The sequence below is a fragment of the Pempheris klunzingeri genome, chromosome 11 (assembly GCF_042242105.1).
Source record: "Pempheris klunzingeri isolate RE-2024b chromosome 11, fPemKlu1.hap1, whole genome shotgun sequence".
In the NCBI taxonomy this organism is placed as follows: Eukaryota; Metazoa; Chordata; class Actinopteri; order Acropomatiformes; family Pempheridae; genus Pempheris; species Pempheris klunzingeri.
In genome coordinates, this window is record NC_092022.1 from 5,230,009 (window position 1) to 5,247,983 (window position 17,975).

The 17,975-nt window shown below is 41.9% G+C and overlaps 2 protein-coding genes across 3 annotated transcripts; one reads left to right on the plus strand and one right to left on the minus strand.

Moving 5' to 3' along the window:
• Positions 1-2,709: 2,709 nt before the first annotated feature.
• smim1 (small integral membrane protein 1) lies at positions 2,710-3,357 on the minus strand. Its single transcript, XM_070840284.1, has 2 exons — positions 3,196-3,357; positions 2,710-2,900 (listed from the first exon to the last, which is right to left on the minus strand). Exons 1-2 carry the CDS (start codon positions 3,288-3,290, stop codon positions 2,777-2,779), a joined length of 219 nt encoding a protein of 72 aa, XP_070696385.1. The 5' UTR covers positions 3,291-3,357; the 3' UTR covers positions 2,710-2,776.
• Positions 3,358-4,444: 1,087 nt separating this feature from the next.
• Positions 4,445-17,918, plus strand: cdk11b (cyclin dependent kinase 11B). Of its 2 annotated transcripts, none has more exons than XM_070839190.1 (20): positions 4,445-4,491; positions 5,545-5,675; positions 5,956-6,095; positions 6,254-6,381; positions 6,487-6,631; positions 7,209-7,384; positions 7,680-7,805; positions 7,949-8,047; positions 8,413-8,547; positions 9,250-9,324; positions 10,154-10,374; positions 10,492-10,582; positions 10,685-10,806; positions 10,928-11,033; positions 11,135-11,256; positions 12,002-12,109; positions 12,742-12,858; positions 13,858-14,006; positions 16,601-16,790; positions 17,291-17,918. In XM_070839190.1, exons 2-20 carry the CDS (start codon positions 5,565-5,567, stop codon positions 17,381-17,383), a joined length of 2,454 nt encoding a protein of 817 aa, XP_070695291.1. In that variant the 5' UTR covers positions 4,445-4,491; positions 5,545-5,564; the 3' UTR covers positions 17,384-17,918. The 2 variants fall into 2 exon arrangements, with proteins under 2 accessions (XP_070695291.1, XP_070695292.1); XM_070839191.1 differs by having other exon boundaries at positions 7,248-7,384.
• The last annotated feature ends 57 nt before the right edge of the window (positions 17,919-17,975 follow it).

Below are 17,975 nucleotides of genomic sequence, written 5' to 3' on the forward strand. Positions count from 1 at the left end.
CATACATCAAGCATCATACAAACATGTTAAGTGCCTCAGTGGTTCACGTGGTCTTGTAAGAATGTATTAAAACTTAAACGGAGACGGGTTCATTACAAGTACTGGTTTTAACCCTTTCATGCATGAATTATGACAACCTCAGTCAGGATTTTTTTACTACGTGTTTTTATTCATCTTTAGGCATGAAAAACAAGATTTTAACTTTTTTTTTTTTCAACCCAAATATTATAGATATATTTACATGTCCAGTAGTTGAAATATAGCCAGTGATGCATGATGTACAATTCAGTGGACATGTGAGTCATCATAATTTCCTCCCAATATAAAATCAATACTTGGAAAATTTAGCAATGGCTCATTAGATGTTACTTGATGTCACCATATTTCTATTCTTACCTTCAAGGGTTTCTTATAGAAGGTTCTAACAGAAAGAAATGAGCAACTTGGTGTTTCTGGCTGTCTGTCAACCATCTTAGTTTCACTCTTTTTTTTTTTTTTTCACTTGAAATTGCTTCCCACTGGGTAGCAGTCAGTGTATGAGATGATGCAGTAGCATCCACTGTAGTGGCTGATGTGCAACTATGCCATCAAAACTCATGCACATACAAGAAAACAGCTTTTGAAAAGCTGTACACTGCAGTGACCTCTATACATGAAAGGGTTAAAGGAGATTACACATTGACTGACTAGACCAGAGGGACTGGTTACACACAGAAATGTTGTTTTATTGCTACCGGAATTATATTTGCTTCCTCACTATCATAATTATGTTCTCAGATAAGAGACGCTTCCTAATTACATGCTGTCGTGGTGATCCGGACCAGATAGACTGATGCTGATATCGACAAAAACAAAAAACTGAACTCAATAACTCTTTTCATTGCAGTCCGCAATGTTTCTGCTTTTTATTCAAACAGAAATTTTTATGTGCATATTTTGACCTGACATGTTTTTTTATTTTTGTGTATTTATATAATTGTATTTTAATGTTGTCACCTGTAATGTTTCGTTCCTCAGGATCACAGATGTAAAGTAGCGTTCTTGATAACTCCAGCATGTTTATAGTCTTTTTATATTGATGTTCATTAACATGCTCTGTCCCTATAAAACAAACAGACGAACAAACCAACCAAATAGATAAAGAGATAAATGAAAGATCAGCTGATTGAACTGCGTAGGTCAACCCCATGACCTGTAAAAGTGTCTGATCACAGCAAGCCTCACATCTCTCTCTTTCATTTCTCTGTCATTAAAGGACAGGCTAATCAGTCAACCACGTAATGGCCATTAAAAATCCCTTTGCTTGTAAAGTTTATTTAAAGCTGATATGAGTAAGCAGCTGATTCTGGCTCATATCCCAGTAAAATACATTATTTTCTTCTATATTAAAAGCAAAGACATTCTTAGTATGTACTGTAGCACAAACTGGATGAATTAGGATCTTATGAGAGTTTAGGAGATACCTGATGTGCATAGCTGACATTTTGTCCTGACTGTGGGGCCCACAGGGTCACCAAAGACATCAGGATTCATCCTCTGAGAAGAATGAATATCCACCACATGTTTTACGGAAATGTGTCCAGCTGAAGAAAAATGTATTGTTTTATGATGATTGGAGGCCACGAACCAAATAACAAGCTCTTAAATGTGACATGAAATTAGACTTCAGGTTTAGGTTTCTTATCCTGATATCAGGTTTTCACCACACGATTATAATGGCCAGAAGGATTCACAACAAGGAGTCAAGTCAAGTTCATTTTTAACTTTGTTAATTGTGAGTTTTGTCTCTTTTTGGCAAAGGAATTACCGTCAGAATACGAGTGTAGGGAGGAGGAAAAAGAAGTCTGTAACTATAACCATACAAAAGACTAAATGAACGGTGAAAAGGCAACCAGATGAACCTATTAACAAAAGATCCACAAGACTGAACATCAAGAAATTGTCAACTGAAACAAAATCACTTGCACGGAGCGGCAGACCAAGTTTGTGTGTGAGACCACAGGCTGACAATCAAACCCCTCTGATACTCTTTTACATTCTCTGTCTCTGGAAAATGTTCATGAAGAAAAACAAGCATGTTTAGTTTATCAGAGTGAAACACAGTCTGATTGTGAACACGATGTTATCACATATGTATTGTTAACATGATATCTGTATTTCAGTTTAAATATCATGGCTGTTGTCAGCACAGGTGTATTGTGACACCTATGTAGGTTCCAGTATGCACCAGATATGAATCTGAACGTCCATTCCCACATGTCCCCAGTGTCTGTGACAGATTACGTATCTTTAGTGGTGAATATTTCAGAGCTCTACGCTGAAGCTGAACACAAATATCCCTCAGACCAACATAGGAGCCACCGAGGAATGAAATGACTTTAAAGAAAACACAGACAGTCTGTGAAATTCAGTGGTAGATTTATATTCAAATACAAAAGTGAGTTTTCACAGCAGAGCAAATCCATTTCAGCATTTCAGGATCGATTGATTCGTTTTGTTAAATTCATTTTGTTGTCATGTTATGAAGTCTAAGTTTCTCTGTGTATTATGGGGTTCATCCAGTGGTTATAGGACCCCATGCTGATTGTCGAGCTGCTTTCTTAAATTAGTCATATAAACTACTAACCAAGCTGAGCTTTAGCTGCATTAATACTTAGAAAATACTTTAAAGACTTCACACTTGGCCTCAGGCTCATTTTTTTTATTTGCAAAACTTTTTTAATCGTGCGGTTTATCCAGAATCTCAGAGGTCTTTTCTCCCAGCAGGGCTCCACCATCAGCACTTGTGGACGTAGTATCCTGTCACGTATCCTATGATGTAAATGGACACCAGTGCAGCCAAAGCTCCTGCTACCTTCACTGCTATTCCACTGCTGCCGGTGCACACTCTGTTGAAGAGCCTGTGAGTGTAACAGAAAGAGAGGCACGGTCAGGCCAAACAGCATTTGGTCGATTATTATTTTATGGCCTGATTTCACCACATTGTCAATTTATTTTGACGATAAATTACAGCTTACTAGTACTTCAGGATTCAAGCTAATCTTATATTTTGTGAACTCCACACATCAGTTTAGTCAATACTAATAAATCCACATATGATTTTATCTTATCTTCCTTTAAGTCTGCATATGTGCTCCTCAGTAGCACCAAAACATTCACAAACAATATAAAACTTCATATTTGATCTTGTCTGACCTCATCATAGTAGGCTGTGATGCCTCCACGTTCATGTTGATGTTGTTCTCGTTCCAGCGATCATATTGCACGCTGCCGGCACTGTTGGGGTCCATGTGGGAAGGTCTTCCTCTCCTCAGAGGTTTATCTGCTGCCTGGAATCACTGCTCAGTCCCTGCTTCACCAAATAAACTGTGTGCTCTGACACGCTGCAGATGGAGAGATGTCTCTGTGTAACAAAATGTCTATAACACTAATGTTCATAAAGCACTATAATGACTGCAGTAAAAATGGACAAAAAGTGTTGAATGGTAAAAATGAGAAGATAATTTACTGCAGTCAATTTGTGAAAAACAGCCCCTTATAATCTGTAAGTAAAGCGTCATAATGCACTTCAAATGAAGTGTAAAGGTGTCCAACCTATTATGACATTCAAAATTAGATTAGCTGTTAATGAATCACGTCAGTCGACTGTTAAATCATCCCCTGGAGATAAATCAGACCACATGACATGAAATATTCAGTCTGAAAAGCAGTAATTTGGTGATTGTCACCCATAACAGAATTCAGTTTTCATCCCCACATTCAGATAAACTCCATTCGTACTCACCTGTCAGTCTGAAACAGTCACAATCTGCGTAGAAAGCTCAGTTTTCCAGCTCCTTTAAAGCCACGACTGAGACTGAGAGTGCTGCCTCCTGCCTGGTATGAGACCTTGGTCATAGTTCATGTGTTCACTGAGGTCAGCCTGTCATAAAACTATTGGATGTATTCCAGGTTTTGTCTTTCACCTACTTATATGACTCTTCCTCAGTGATAAAGGGCCATTTAAGGTCCATGTGGTTTCTCTCTGGTTTCATCACATCCTGTGCAGATAGTGGACTGCAAAGCAAAACACACGGTGTTGAAAGTTTCATGAAACTCCCTCCTCTGCATGCAAGTGAGACATGGTTAAATATATTGTCACGATTTGTCATTTTAAAGATTTTCTCGAAGGATAAACACAATGTACACCTGTTTCTGCTGGAATAACAGCTGGAATAACTTCGCCCTACATCTTAAATGTAAAGAATCTCAGCCACTCACTCATTTTATGACCATAAATATAGAAATGTGTCAATGAGGCAATGACTTACTGATCCTATGTCACATAAAGCACCTTTAAAGAAGGGAAACGATCAGATTTATTGAGGTTTCTATATTATATTATATTATATTATATTATTATATAGGTCCTTGTTTCACACCGGAGTTTTACAGACGTTACTAACGCGTTGACACTTCCGGTGTGCCATCAAACCGCTGCGCATATCTAAGGTTAGTTTAACCGTCTCACTCACCCGCTGGTTGATTTGCTCTTTTACTGAATTGCTGCTCTTAATTAAAGCTCCGGACACAGTTACCGGCTCTCCGGTTTATAGCTGCTCCGGCTGTACCAAGTATCCCGTTTAAAACCGTGTTGTATTGTTTGCTACAGAAGTTGTTTAGCAGCAGTCGCACATGCTAGTTTTAGCAAGCTAACGTTAGCTAGCTAATACGTTAGCATCAACACACTGCGGGTCTAACGCTGGAAGTAATTAACTCGTGTTTAATCGATCTTACGGTGCTAGCATGTGCTGCTACCTTACAGATCAATGATGATTTATTCAGATCAAGTATGATGTTTCCGGGCTGTGCACATCTCAATAACTGGCCTGTTAACGCTAGCTATAGCGGTATCTTAATGTCGCAATGCACCGTAACTTATTGTTAACTTTGACGCTGATAATGTGAGGTGTCTACATGTAAATGTAAGACAGATATGTTCGTAAGCATTCACATGCGCTGTATGTATACCAAACATGACCACGTTTGCAGTAAACGTTTTTGAAATTGATCCGTGCCGTGTTTTGGTGGGACAGCGCTGTGAATAAGGGACGTGTAATCAGTTTAGAAAGTTATCAATGTATTGAAATCATTGCTGCCTGCTGAACTGGGTCTTTGCCGAATTGCTAGTGTATATCAGCGTTTCGTTAAAGATCTTATGTCTCTATGTTGCAGATTTTAAAAGACTACAAATTTTCTACAAGTCCTTAAAATCTCACATTTTGAATGGAAGTTCTGCGTAAAGTACTTTAACAACTGTGAGCTTACATGTGAAATGGATAACAAATGGAAGAAATAATGTCTGCAATGGATCTTATACATATATTTCCTGTTATGTGTATGAACCTAACTTTTTCATGATTCAGATGAAGCTGAACTGAATGGACATGGAATGAACACCTGTTTGTTTTGTGTGTTTGTGTGTGTTTGTGTGTGTTTGTGTGTGTGTGTGTGTGTGTGTGTGTGTGTGTGTGTGTGTGTGTGTGTGTGTGTGTTGTGGAGCAGGCGGTAAAGAGTGGACGCTGATGGGGGACGAAAAGGAGACCTGGAAAGTAAAAACTCTTGACGAAATCCTACTAGAGAAAAAACGCAGAAGAGAATTAGAAGAGAGGACAGACCCCAAGCGCCAGAAAAATGTAAAGTATTTCAAAGCTATTTTTCATTCTTAGTAATCTGATTTTATAATATCTACTTATGTATTTGTTGCTTTGACTATTTTCATCATTATTTTTTGTTTTAAGATAAGATTTGACTGTCCCATTCGACATACAACAGTGAATGCTTTTTAAGTATTTATTCAGTTTTTGGCAAGAAATTTGTTAAAATTGAAGACATGCAACAACTTTTCCATTCCTTATCAGAGGACATTTTCTCTGTAGCTTTAACCACATATTCTGCTCTTCTTGTCTTGCACAGTTCACACAGGGCCTTGTTCCACAGGCGGATGATCGGGAAGCCAAACGAGACACTCCGGAGGAAGGAGAACTACGGGATCAAAGGATGGAAATAACAATCCGTAATTCCCCGTACACACGGGATGACTCAACAGAAGACAGGTACATGCGATGGAAGAAACATTGGAAAATATGTTTAACTTTGCTGCCAGTTGAGGAAAGTGTATTTTAATGGCTGTACATCATGGTTTAAAAATGATGTGCGGCACAGTGAAGCTGACTCTTAAGGGTCTAATAATGTTTTCTTTACATTTATGCAGGGGAGAGGAAGATGAATCACTGGCAATCAAGCCTCCACAGCAAATAGCAAGAAAAGACAAATCTCACCACAGAAAAGAGGAGAAGAGAAAAGATAAAAGACGTCATCGCAGTCACTCTGCTGAAGGAGGTGTGGGGGTGCTGCTTATCACATAACGCGTGTTTTACCGCTGAATACAACATGTTTTTTGTTTTTTTTTCGATCTGTCTCCACTAATGGTTCTTACTTCCACAGCAGGGAAACATCCACGCCCCAAAGACAAAGAAAAAGAGCGAGAGAGTGATCGCAGGAAGCGTCAGTGGGAAGAAGACAAAGCCCGGCGAGACTGGGAGAGACAGAAAAGAAGGGAACAGGCCAGAGCTCATTCACGCAGAGAGAGGTGAGCACAACCGTGAAAAGACATCACATATGAAATCACTTCACATTAATTCAGGAACAGTTGTATTTATTATTTTGATTCCAACATTGTGTTAAATCAGCATACATGTTTTTCAATGATGATGTTTTGTATTTTATTTTGAATTCAGTGTGTCTTCTCAATCATTTCCTTGACATGATGTTACTTTGATTGACATGAAATTGATCAAAACCGCTCTTCTTTTCCAAATCTGTAGCTACTGCACCGTAGATGTAAATGTACATGTGACTATACAGAGCCTGAAGTTACAATAATTGTTAAAATTCACCACAGTTTATTCCGGGTTTTTTCACTCGAATCAAGATGGCAATATTTTAGTTGTGTTTTCATGTATAAGAAAATTAAATGAAGCCCACATGAACAATGCAGACTCATCTGGGCACCCAGCAGCAAACCCATGCTGGTCAGATTGTCGTATCAATATGTTAATCACTGAGTACATGTGAAGATATCAGAGCAACTGTATGATTAAGTTTTAACAATCCAAAGTAAACTTAACCAAACAATGACAAGACTGGCCTTTTGGTTGTCTGGACAGACCTCGATTGGATTCTCCTGGGTTTTTTTTGGACCACAGGGACCGGCTGGAACAGCTTGAGCGCCAGCGTGAACGAGATCGAAAGCTGCGCGAACAACAGAAAGAGCAACGGGAGCTTAAGGATCGTGAAAGAAGGGCTGAGGAGCGACGCAAAGAGCGGGGTGGCCGGCGAGAGGGTCAGTGAATTAACCCAAACACCTGCTGGACAACAGGCGTGTGTCCCTCTACCTTCAGTTTTAGTGCTGAGCTAGCTAATATAGCTATTATAGATTTAAGGTTGATATCCATCTTCTCATCACACTCTCAGAAAGGAAGCAATAATATTTCTCAGAATGTTCAACAATTTCTTGAAGCACAAAAGTCAAAGCATCCAGAGTCTCCGTCCACTTTCCAATTACAAAAGTTTTTTTTTTTAACCCTCTGAACTGTAAATCTGCAGCAATCATTAATGAGTGATTTTCCTGTCCATAGTGCCGTCTCACCATCGGATGTTACCCGATGAGTACGACGACAAGCTAAAACAAAGCCACCGCAGCCGAAGCCCCACCCACGCTCCCCGGGACAGATCCGATCACAGCGAACCTCGGAAAACCACCAGTGAGTGTGCCAGAATTTCTACCTTCTTTTATTTCCTTTCATAATATTTATGCTTAACTGTATCGTGTACAATGACTCCGTTTCACCATCATTAAGATCATCAAATACATTTCTGCTTAGCTCACGCTGTGTTTTGTCTGCAGTATCAAAGGAGGAGAAACCAGAGAGCAAAGACCTGCTCGCAGACCTCCAGGACATCAGTGACAGTGAAAGGAAGACCAGCACCGGAGAGTCCTCTATGGGTAATGGATGATTTACTATCATCCATCACTATTAGCAACCAGCAGACATGACCGTAACACACCAAAGGCTGTACTTCCTAAAATGATGGAAACCATTTTGGGAGAACTTATTTGACATAAATTTTGACTTTGTAGTTTGGCCTGTTTCTCACGAGAGGGCAGTGCTTTATAACTTATACTGCTGCCAGCAACCAGGGGGGCAATTAAGATGTTTTGGCTCCACTTTTGGGGAGCTCTCATGTCGTCCATCTTTATTTACAGACTGTGGTGTCAAACATAACCATGTGGCAGTTCCAGTACTGCAGCTGAAATGCCTCAGATTAGTTAAAAAAAAATTGCTCCTGTGTCTTTTTCACCTCGTGTAGCATCAGGATCAGGCTCTGATGAAGAGGATGAGGACGACGAAGAGGAAGAGGAGTCCAGCAGCCAGAGTGAGGGTGAAGAAGAGGAAGGGGAGGAGGAGTCTGTTTCAGGCTCAGGAAGGTCTGAGCAGAGTGCAGGTAAAACTGACTGCTCCTTTACCGTGACTCATGTTGTGTCAAATACTGTTCCTCATCATCGCAGGGCTAACCCCAAAAAAACCCACAGGGCACGTCTGCACCACGCTCCGGCTGCGGTCCAGTTTTGCTCCGTCCTCAGCGCAGTTTGAATTCCCACAGGGAGCGTTTTTTGCCTGGCTGGTCAATTTACTTGTCCAGTTTTTGTTGATTTGGTCATTTGCCCGTGCTTTTGGCGCTTCTAACATGAACAAATAGGCTACGTTTCTTATTCTGACTGGTTTAAATGAGTTTCTTGTATGTATTTACAACTTGGTTGTGCTGTAGCCTGCAGACAGGGGATTACAGTGAAAGTGTTTCTCCACATCCAAGATGAACCTCTCATCGAACATGGTGCTAAAAACCTGGTGCCACCGATAATGTAATGCTATTGATGTGGTGGTGGAATATGTGATTGAGAGTCTGCACAGGGGCTTTTATTGAACTCTCTGTTTGTCCGACTTCCTGACTGCTTCATCTGCTCTGTGCCGTTCAATGCGGTCGGGCCTCGGCTTCTGTCAAAAATAGACTTGGTGTGTATTTATGAGAGTGGATCGCCAAGCTGCTTCTGTCTCAGCACTTCTGATGGGTTTTAAAGCAGCCGGAACATGACGCAGACGTCCCCGGTGGGTTTTGGCCTTAACACAGCTGCTTCCTCTCTTTCAGAGGACGTGAGTGAGGACGAGCAGTCAGACGAAGACTTTGAAGAAGAGCGAGAAAATGGAAATCACATACCAGCAGGTGGGTGAATGCAAGTGATGTCTGTAACAGTATGATGTTAAGTAAGACGTTACTGAACTTGGTAAGTTATTGTCATTATTTAAATTCCCTGCAGTAATTTCTTTTGAGTGATTTATAAACTTTTTATATCTGGAAATCATTTTAGATGGAAGAGTCGCTTGGCCAGTAGAGAGAGAACATAAATCATGTAGGTCGGTAAAAAGCTTGGCTTTGTCTGCCGAACATTTGGGAGTTTTATTTATAATTCTTCTCTTGAAGGTTAATAAAATGCTCAAAGTATCCCACAATGCATTGTGAAAAGTAGTGTGCAACCGAATGTCACTGAACAAGCACTATATACCATCATGCACTGCGCGGAAAGACAAAGGCAATTAATGGTGCAGCGAGAAGTGTCTGAAAGTATTTATATATTTAGTTGCTCTAGATTGAATAATGAGTGGGGAGGAGCGAATGAGTTCGTACACACCCCATAAAATACTGTTAAAACCTCTGAAATCAGCTTGCAAGTTTGTCTTCTTTAGGTGTTTTCTTAATCTGGTAAATGTTTGTAGTTTACAGTTAGCTGCTTAAATTTTAAATTAGGATCAGTTTGCAAAAAAAACCCAAATTCTTATTTTGAGGCCACTAACAATATTTTTTTTGAATGAAACTGCTATTAGCCTACATGAGTTAATGAAATCTGATTTAATCACACAGTAAACCCAACAAATGGCACCATAAACATGACATGAGGGGCCGGCCCGTCTCTGACCACAAGCCAAACTGTTGGTCTCACAGTAATGTTGCTTCATGTGTTGTTGGATTTTTGAGCTCTCGTGTCGCCTCACAGTGCCCGAGTCCCGTTTCGACCATGACTCCGAGGAGAGCGGCGAGGACATGGATGACGAGGAGGAGGAAGAGGATGAAGATGCAGGAGAGGGTGACCCCACACCGCACTCTCAAACTCATTCTCGCTCCCCCACCCCCGAAGAGAACTACATCCCAGACTCGCCCCCAATCTCACCTGTGGAGCTGAAGAAGGAGCTGCCCAAATATCTGCCTGCGTTACAGGTCGGTGCCAGCATGACGCAAATTGTCATCCAGCTAAGCACAAATGATTTATTTAAACATTTAACACAAGTCAGCAGTATGCCGATTTCCTCTCTGAGAGTAGGTGTTGTGTTTCAGGGTTGTCGCAGTGTTGAGGAGTTCCAGTGCTTGAACCGGATAGAGGAGGGGACCTACGGCGTGGTATACAGAGCTAAGGACAAAAAGACGGGTATGGAAATAAGCACATCGGCCCGTGTGGTTTGGGCATTCTCAGGTGTGTTTTACTAGTGAAACAATGCTAAATATGCTAAATACGGTCTCATGTTTGCAGATGAAATTGTGGCCTTGAAAAGGTTGAAGATGGAAAAGGAGAAGGAGGGCTTCCCCATCACATCTTTAAGAGAAATCAACACAATCCTGAAAGCTCAGCACCCGAACATCGTCACAGTCAGGGTGAGAGAACTTGAAAATTACCTGTATACGTATCAACACTTTCTCAATATGCTTTAATTGGCTAATGTGTATGCTAAAGTGTTGTAGTTAAAAGTAACCAAGGTTTTCCCTCCCGTTTTAGGAAATAGTGGTTGGAAGTAATATGGACAAAATCTACATTGTGATGAACTATGTGGAACATGACCTGAAGAGTCTGATGGAAACCATGAAGCAGCCTTTCCTGCCAGGTAACGTGAGACTTACTTTATTAAAATGTGACTCACTGTGAAATGCCTCTCCCTTGCCTCAGAACACCTCTGTTACAGCGTGACTTTGTTTTTTCTTTCAGGTGAAGTAAAGACTCTGATGATTCAGCTGCTTCGAGGCGTCCGACATCTCCACGATAACTGGATCCTCCATCGGGACCTGAAGACGTCCAATCTGCTGCTGAGCCACAAGGGGATCCTCAAGGTAGGAGAGGACTCTGGCCCTGTGGAATAAAGGGGCGAGTTCCTTTACATGTCACCAGTAAACGGGGTCGACACATTTCACCACTACTGCTTAATGTTTTTTAAACATTAGAGATGAAGGATATAGCAGATAGAGTGGTCAGAGTGTTGCTACTGTTTTGGATTTCCCTTTTTTATTCAGTTGAAAAGTTATTGCGAGAAAATATCGTTTCACTCTCACGGATCTTTATGGTTGAGACAAGTGGGATTTATATATGAAAAAGTTTATGTTATGACACTTAGTCTGCCTCCAGTTCCAGCCCTGAAATTATTACTTGACTTCTTCTGTAGCTTTGTAGAGTACAGAAACCCATAAAACGGTGTCCTGTAGTCCATCTGATGATGCTCCCAAGCGAGCAGCAAGACAGCACAGTTGAACAAACATCACCTGATTACTAAAAGTCAATTAGAGCATGAATTTCTGGCAAAATGAACAGCCAACTGAGTCCATGTGTAAATAAACCAGGTTTTTTATTACCATTTTTGTGATTTTATGAAAGCTGAAAGTAGAAATTATGAATCATAAGGCATCCTGTAACTTTACAAATCTGAGATTACTCTTCCTGTACCTTGCTGCACCTAGCTGCAAGGTCAGAGGATCACGAAATACGCACCTTTGGAGAAACTGAGTTAATGCTGATGCAGTGTTTTCTTACCCGAATGATATTTACCGATGTTAATATCAGCCGACTGTCTTGTGCTTGTAGATTGGTGACTTTGGTTTGGCCCGGGAGTACGGCTCCCCGCTGAAGCCCTACACCCCCGTGGTGGTGACCCTGTGGTACCGATCACCAGAGCTGCTGCTCGGAGCCAAGGTGAGAGTTCACCCTACTTCCTCATGATAAAATCAGTTTCATCTTTTGAATCCCTTCTAAAACTCCACTTTTACAAACAGGCTTTCACGTGATTTTAGTCTTCCTGACTTTATATAAAATTTGCAATCTGTTAATTGCATCTCTGTCTAATTGTGCTTGTAGTTGTAGCTGCTGACATAAGTTATTACCCTTTCTTGGTATTTTATTATATTTTGCTGTTTTTATAGGATATATTACCTTTTATTTCATTTTTGTTGTTGCCGTTACTCAGGTTTTATTATATGTAAAACAATTTGTAAACATTGTGCTCTATAAATAAAGTTATTATTATTCATACCTCTGCAACCTACAGATGTTATAGCAGTGCCCTTTTTGTAGATGTGGTCACGCCATGTTGATTTATTGGTTTACCCAAAGATATATGACAGCTGTTATCTTCTATTTTAATATATAAGATACCAAATACCACTGAAACGCTGTTTTAGTTTTACAGTATATAATTTACACAGCCAGCTGCCCATCAGAGCACATCCACTTTCACACACGAGGAGACTTCAGCGTAGAAGCGTGCCAGACAGACTGTCTACTTTTGTTTCTGCGGACTGCCACTGTGTTTGTTCTTCTCTCCGCAGGAGTACTCCACAGCTGTGGACATGTGGTCAGTGGGCTGCATATTTGGCGAGCTCCTCACCCAGAAACCTCTTTTCCCTGGAAAATCTGAAATTGACCAAATTAACAAGATTTTCAAGGTAAATGCCCTCATTTGCCCTCATAAAATGAAGTAAATCCTCACCATAGAGGGTCAAGCTTTGAGTGTGTTTTCTGTCAGAGTAGGTCAGCGTGGAGTTCTGCGGTACACCACAGGGTGGAGCTGTTGGTAGATGTAACCCAGCTGATGAACTTATTATGAAACTGAGAAGCTCACTATGGAGGGGGGGGGTGTAGTTGCGCTGAGCTGTGCCGTGAGCGGTCTGGCCGTGCTGGCACGGTGTGAGAGTTTTTCCACTGCACAGCACAGCGAGGTGAAGTTGTTTACCTTTACGATGTGTTGGAGGTGAGCTGGTCACAAACAGCAGTGAGAGCCTGTCACCTGTAGCCCTTATCAGCCCACTGTGGCTCTTACCGTTTGTACTATTCCTCCCTGCAATAAGTCACACTGATCTGCTGATCAGATTTGACCTGTTTTTATTGAAGAGTAAAACCACTAATGAAGCTCTGTTAATGTGGTGACGAACAAAAAGCGATCAGCAAACAGTAAAAGATGGTTCATGTGAAAGTGCAATCAGGAACACAGGAGTGAAATTAAACACAGACTCTTAGAAACGGGGCCTTCTCTTTGGACTCCAGCACATACGCAGATTATTTCAGCCGCTGACGACACGGCTAAGGTGAGGAGACTGTCATGAGTTGGCTGCAGCAGCACGGCGCAGCGATCCACTATCCCCTGCTTGTCTCGGTTAAAGTGGACCGATCCCCGGCTCATGGAAAAACCCTAGTAGTCGGCCAAATGATTTTCATCAGATGATCTGCATAAAGCATGACAGCCGTGTGGACTGATGTCATTCAGGCCTTCCCAGTCCTCCTATACAGTCTTTACAAGTGATGAATGACAGCATTGAAATGTACTTAGGACTGGTGAATGTCTGTGGCTGATGAATCCTTTTGCCAAAGTGGGAGTTAATCATGTCCATCTCTCCGTGCACTAACAATGTGCTGTCTGCTGTCTTGTGTGTGCGCTTCGTCTGCAGGATCTGGGGTCACCCAGCGAGAAGATCTGGCCCGGCTACAACGAGCTGCCTGCTGTGAAGAAGATGACTTTCACAGAGTATCCCTACAACAACCTGCGAAAGCGCTTTGGAGCGCTGCTCTCAGACCAGGGCTTTGACCTCATGAACAAGTAGGCTTCTTGAACTTTTTATTGCACACACTAGACACAACTTTACACCTCACACATGCCGCACTTCTGCTACCCCATTACTCCAACCGTCCTTTGTCTGTGTAACTGAATGCCTTCTCAAAGGTTAATTACTTTGAATTGGTCTGAAGAAATATCCACACAGACACTGCATTATTTTCCATTTTTATTGATAGAACACAGACCTGTACTCCTCCTCTGCTTTGGTGAACTGTGCGGCAGCTTAAAACCCCTGCAGCGTCTCATCAAGAGCATCAGCACTGTAGCTTTCAAAGATGGAGTCCATTTGCCAATTTCATTGGGTTTCTCTTGTGTTGATCTTATCTTTTTCATCCTCTGTTTAATTTAATTCTCCTGGTCTTAATAGGTGTCCTATATCACATTTTAATGAATACTCAGCGGCCAGACAGAATCGAATATTCATCCAGACCGTGGTATAACTCCCATCCATCCATCCATCCATCCATCCATCTTCCTCTTATCTGGGTTCGGGTCACGGTGGCAACAGGTCAAGCAGGGTACTCCACATGACCCCGCGGCGTTCCTAGGCCAGATGAGATATGTTATCCCTCCAGTGAGTTCTGGGTCTGCCACTGTGGTAAAACAGTGAAATTAATATCAACCACTAATATCAGTAACAAACAGCATGACTCCTACAGTGGAAGTGGCCTTACTTGGATGAACGCATTGCTACCCTGTCAAATTGTGTTCCTCTTTCCAGCTCTTTTTATTCAGTCAGTGCATTTCTGGCACGCTGACTTAAAACATGACAGCGGTAACGGACTGGTAATTCATCAACATGTCTCAGAGGCAGTCCCGTTCCATCTCCTTGTTCCGTTTCTCACACACACACACACACACACACACACACACTAACTCACCATGGTGATGCTCCACAGTACAGGAAAATGTTTTAGAAAACACACATTTAATACGGAAAATCATTTTCACGCACAGGATAATGGGTTGTTAATTCCCTCCTGCGCATTCCAAAGATCGGCATTGTTTAGCAGCTGCAGAGAGCAGAGACGCTCAGATCTCCACCCACCCACAGAGCCTTTTGCCCACACCTGTAAATGACAAAACCATACTGCTCGGTTACCTCACAGCTGCAGAGGATAGTAACATCGTGTCCACTGTGCTGCCGGAGGGATCAGGATTCAGTGGAAGTGTGGCGCCTGCCCAATGCTGCTGAAACCCTCCAGCTGTCAGAAGACTCACCGGGCGTTTGCCAGGGGACTGATTCAGACTGCAGGAGGTCAACACGTAGAGAAACGCTGTTTGAAGCGTATATCTCAGAGGCATTTGGAATATCACACCCCCCTGTGCAGCACAGTGTGTGCAGATCAGGGCCTTTGCTATCCGACATCAGGAGGGGCTTCAACAGCAGAGTGATTTCTGAACTTGCTTTATTTACTACTTCAGACTCTAGGAAGTGCAGTAATGGCTGGATACAGGGTTCATGCAAAGTCTTGAAAGTTTGGAAAAACACTTAAGTTTAACTGTTATGTTTTCAAGGTTGAGAATATGCTTGAATTCGACTATAAAAAGCCTGATTCTCAACATAATGTGGTGTTTTATTCACGCAGTCATTCTCGTAAACCTAAAATCTTTAAATATTTTAAATTTAAATGATCCTGTCATATTTGCTTGTTGGGTGACAATATCAATTGATTGCTGTGTTTCTAAAGGAATTTTGTCAACTTAATTTTTTGCTATCGCATTGATAGAAACAGTTAAGATGTGATGATGAAGATCTTAAGAGATTGAAAGGTGCTTGAATTTGACTCATGTTACACTGCTGGTTTTCTATCCCACTAATCGGTTTCCATCAGCTACAAGCTGGTGTGTGTGACCTGAATGAAAACCAGCAGGGCTCTTGGGTCCTGAGGGTCCTCAGGAGGAGGAAGTTCACAGGTGCAGGAGGAGCGCACATTCTCTGAATTCCAAAACACAAACAATGATTTGGACACAAGTGGAGTGGAATAGTCCATTTTTTCTTCTCATAAATACCAGTGTCGCCCACATGTGTCACAAAGCTGCTGTCAGTCTAATCCCAGTCAGTAATCCCTCGCATGGATTCCTTCCATACAAAAAAAAGAGACAGTTTGTTTAGTAAAGTCTCTTCATGCTGGCGTTAATCATTTACCACGCGGCCCCCGCTCACATGTGGAAGATTCCAATCAGACACAGTTAGAAAGCCAATTATCACAATTGAGCAGCTCCCCATTATGCTGTGTTGATCCTGTCATATACAATTAGGACTAAACCCCGCGGCCCCTCGTGTCAGGGCTGCATCGTTCGTCCAGATTGTCTCTCTAGACGTGGATTAGCTACTTCAGCTGATCCTAAAGTGACACCACTAGGCCTGTGTTTGTCGGGTCTGACTGGGACCAAGTTACCGCTAAACAAAATAAATTAAAAAGTGAAGTTTTAAAGTTTTTAACCATTGCTCTACACACAGAGGTTTTCTAGTGAAGAAAGGCCACACGACAGTGCGAGCTGCCTGGTCACCCGCGCTTCGCTCAAGTGTGTCCATATCTCTCATATGAACTCGATCATTGACTGTTTTCCAGATTCCTCACCTACTGCCCCAGTAAGAGGATCTTATCGGACGAGGCCCTCAAGCACGAGTACTTCCGGGAGACGCCGCTGCCCATCGACCCGTCCATGTTCCCCACCTGGCCGGCCAAGAGCGAGCAGCAGAGGGTGAAGAGAGGCACCAGTCCTCGTCCACCCGAGGGAGGCCTGGGCTACAGTCACCTGGTAAGGACATTAGGCTCCACTTTCTCCATTACACATACAGCTACCAGGCTTTCCGAACGCTGTCTGTGTTAAATAGATTACAGACCTACAGGCTTCTGCTTTGTGTCCGGGTATTTCCTCCTTGTGTTTTCCATGATGAGCACCCTTTAGGCCCTGATGTTTTCAGCAGTGGTCCTACCCACCCAGAAGCTTAAAGATGATACTTTTCAATGAAAGCTAGTGTTGATATTTTCTGTATTTTTTTCTCTGTATTCTAATCTTTCCAAGGTGGAAAAGCTTGTGAAGATAATAACTATAATGATATCATTAACATGTTGGTGCATATTTGAGTTGAATACAATCAACATGTGCCATTAGAATTGAACAGGTTAAAGGTTTTCCAAAGGTAACCAGTGTAATATTGATTAGTTTAACAATAAATATGTAAAATATGAGAAGAGTGATGAGACTGACTGCATGTCATGTACCACGAGTTGACTTTCTTTCCATAATCTCTGCAGGGCGACGACGACCTGGCTTCCACCGGCTTCCACCTGACAACCAGCAACCAGGGAGCGTCTGCGGTCGGTCCAGGATTCAGCCTCAAATTCTGAGCCCAGAGCTGCAGGACGCCTGGCTGTCAAACTGAGGAAGAGCGAGCAAAGAGGATTCTGGGATTGGTTGTCCTTTTGGAACCGGACAGCGCCACTGGTTTACAACTGTAAACCAGATCGATCATTGCAACTGTTACCAAATAGTCAGGACTGTCTCACAGCAAGACTGGAGGTTGAAACATGTTGAATTTCTGGAATTTTCCCTTTGACTTTTTTGGCTTCTTCTCTGTACTTTCAAGCCATTTCACCATTTTAAATGTGGCCATTTTAGCTCTTAAACAGGAGACACAACCATACATCTGTTAAAAGTTTAGCTCTCATGTTTGACTTTTGTTTTATTTTCCCTTTTATACTTCATGAGAGAGGACCAGATTTTATAAATGGTTGGTATTTCCTGGCTGCCTGGGCTACTGTATAATGATGCAGCATTGGCTGTGTTTTCCATCCAGCGTTATGTTAGAAATTTACTTAGGACTGTCAGGCCACTTGATGACAGGGGGGCGATGTTTTTGCTAGAAATAAAGTTTGAAACGTTGTTTTGTCTGCTGCTTTCCGTATATTTATAAATGCTGTCCAAGCTATGCAAACACAA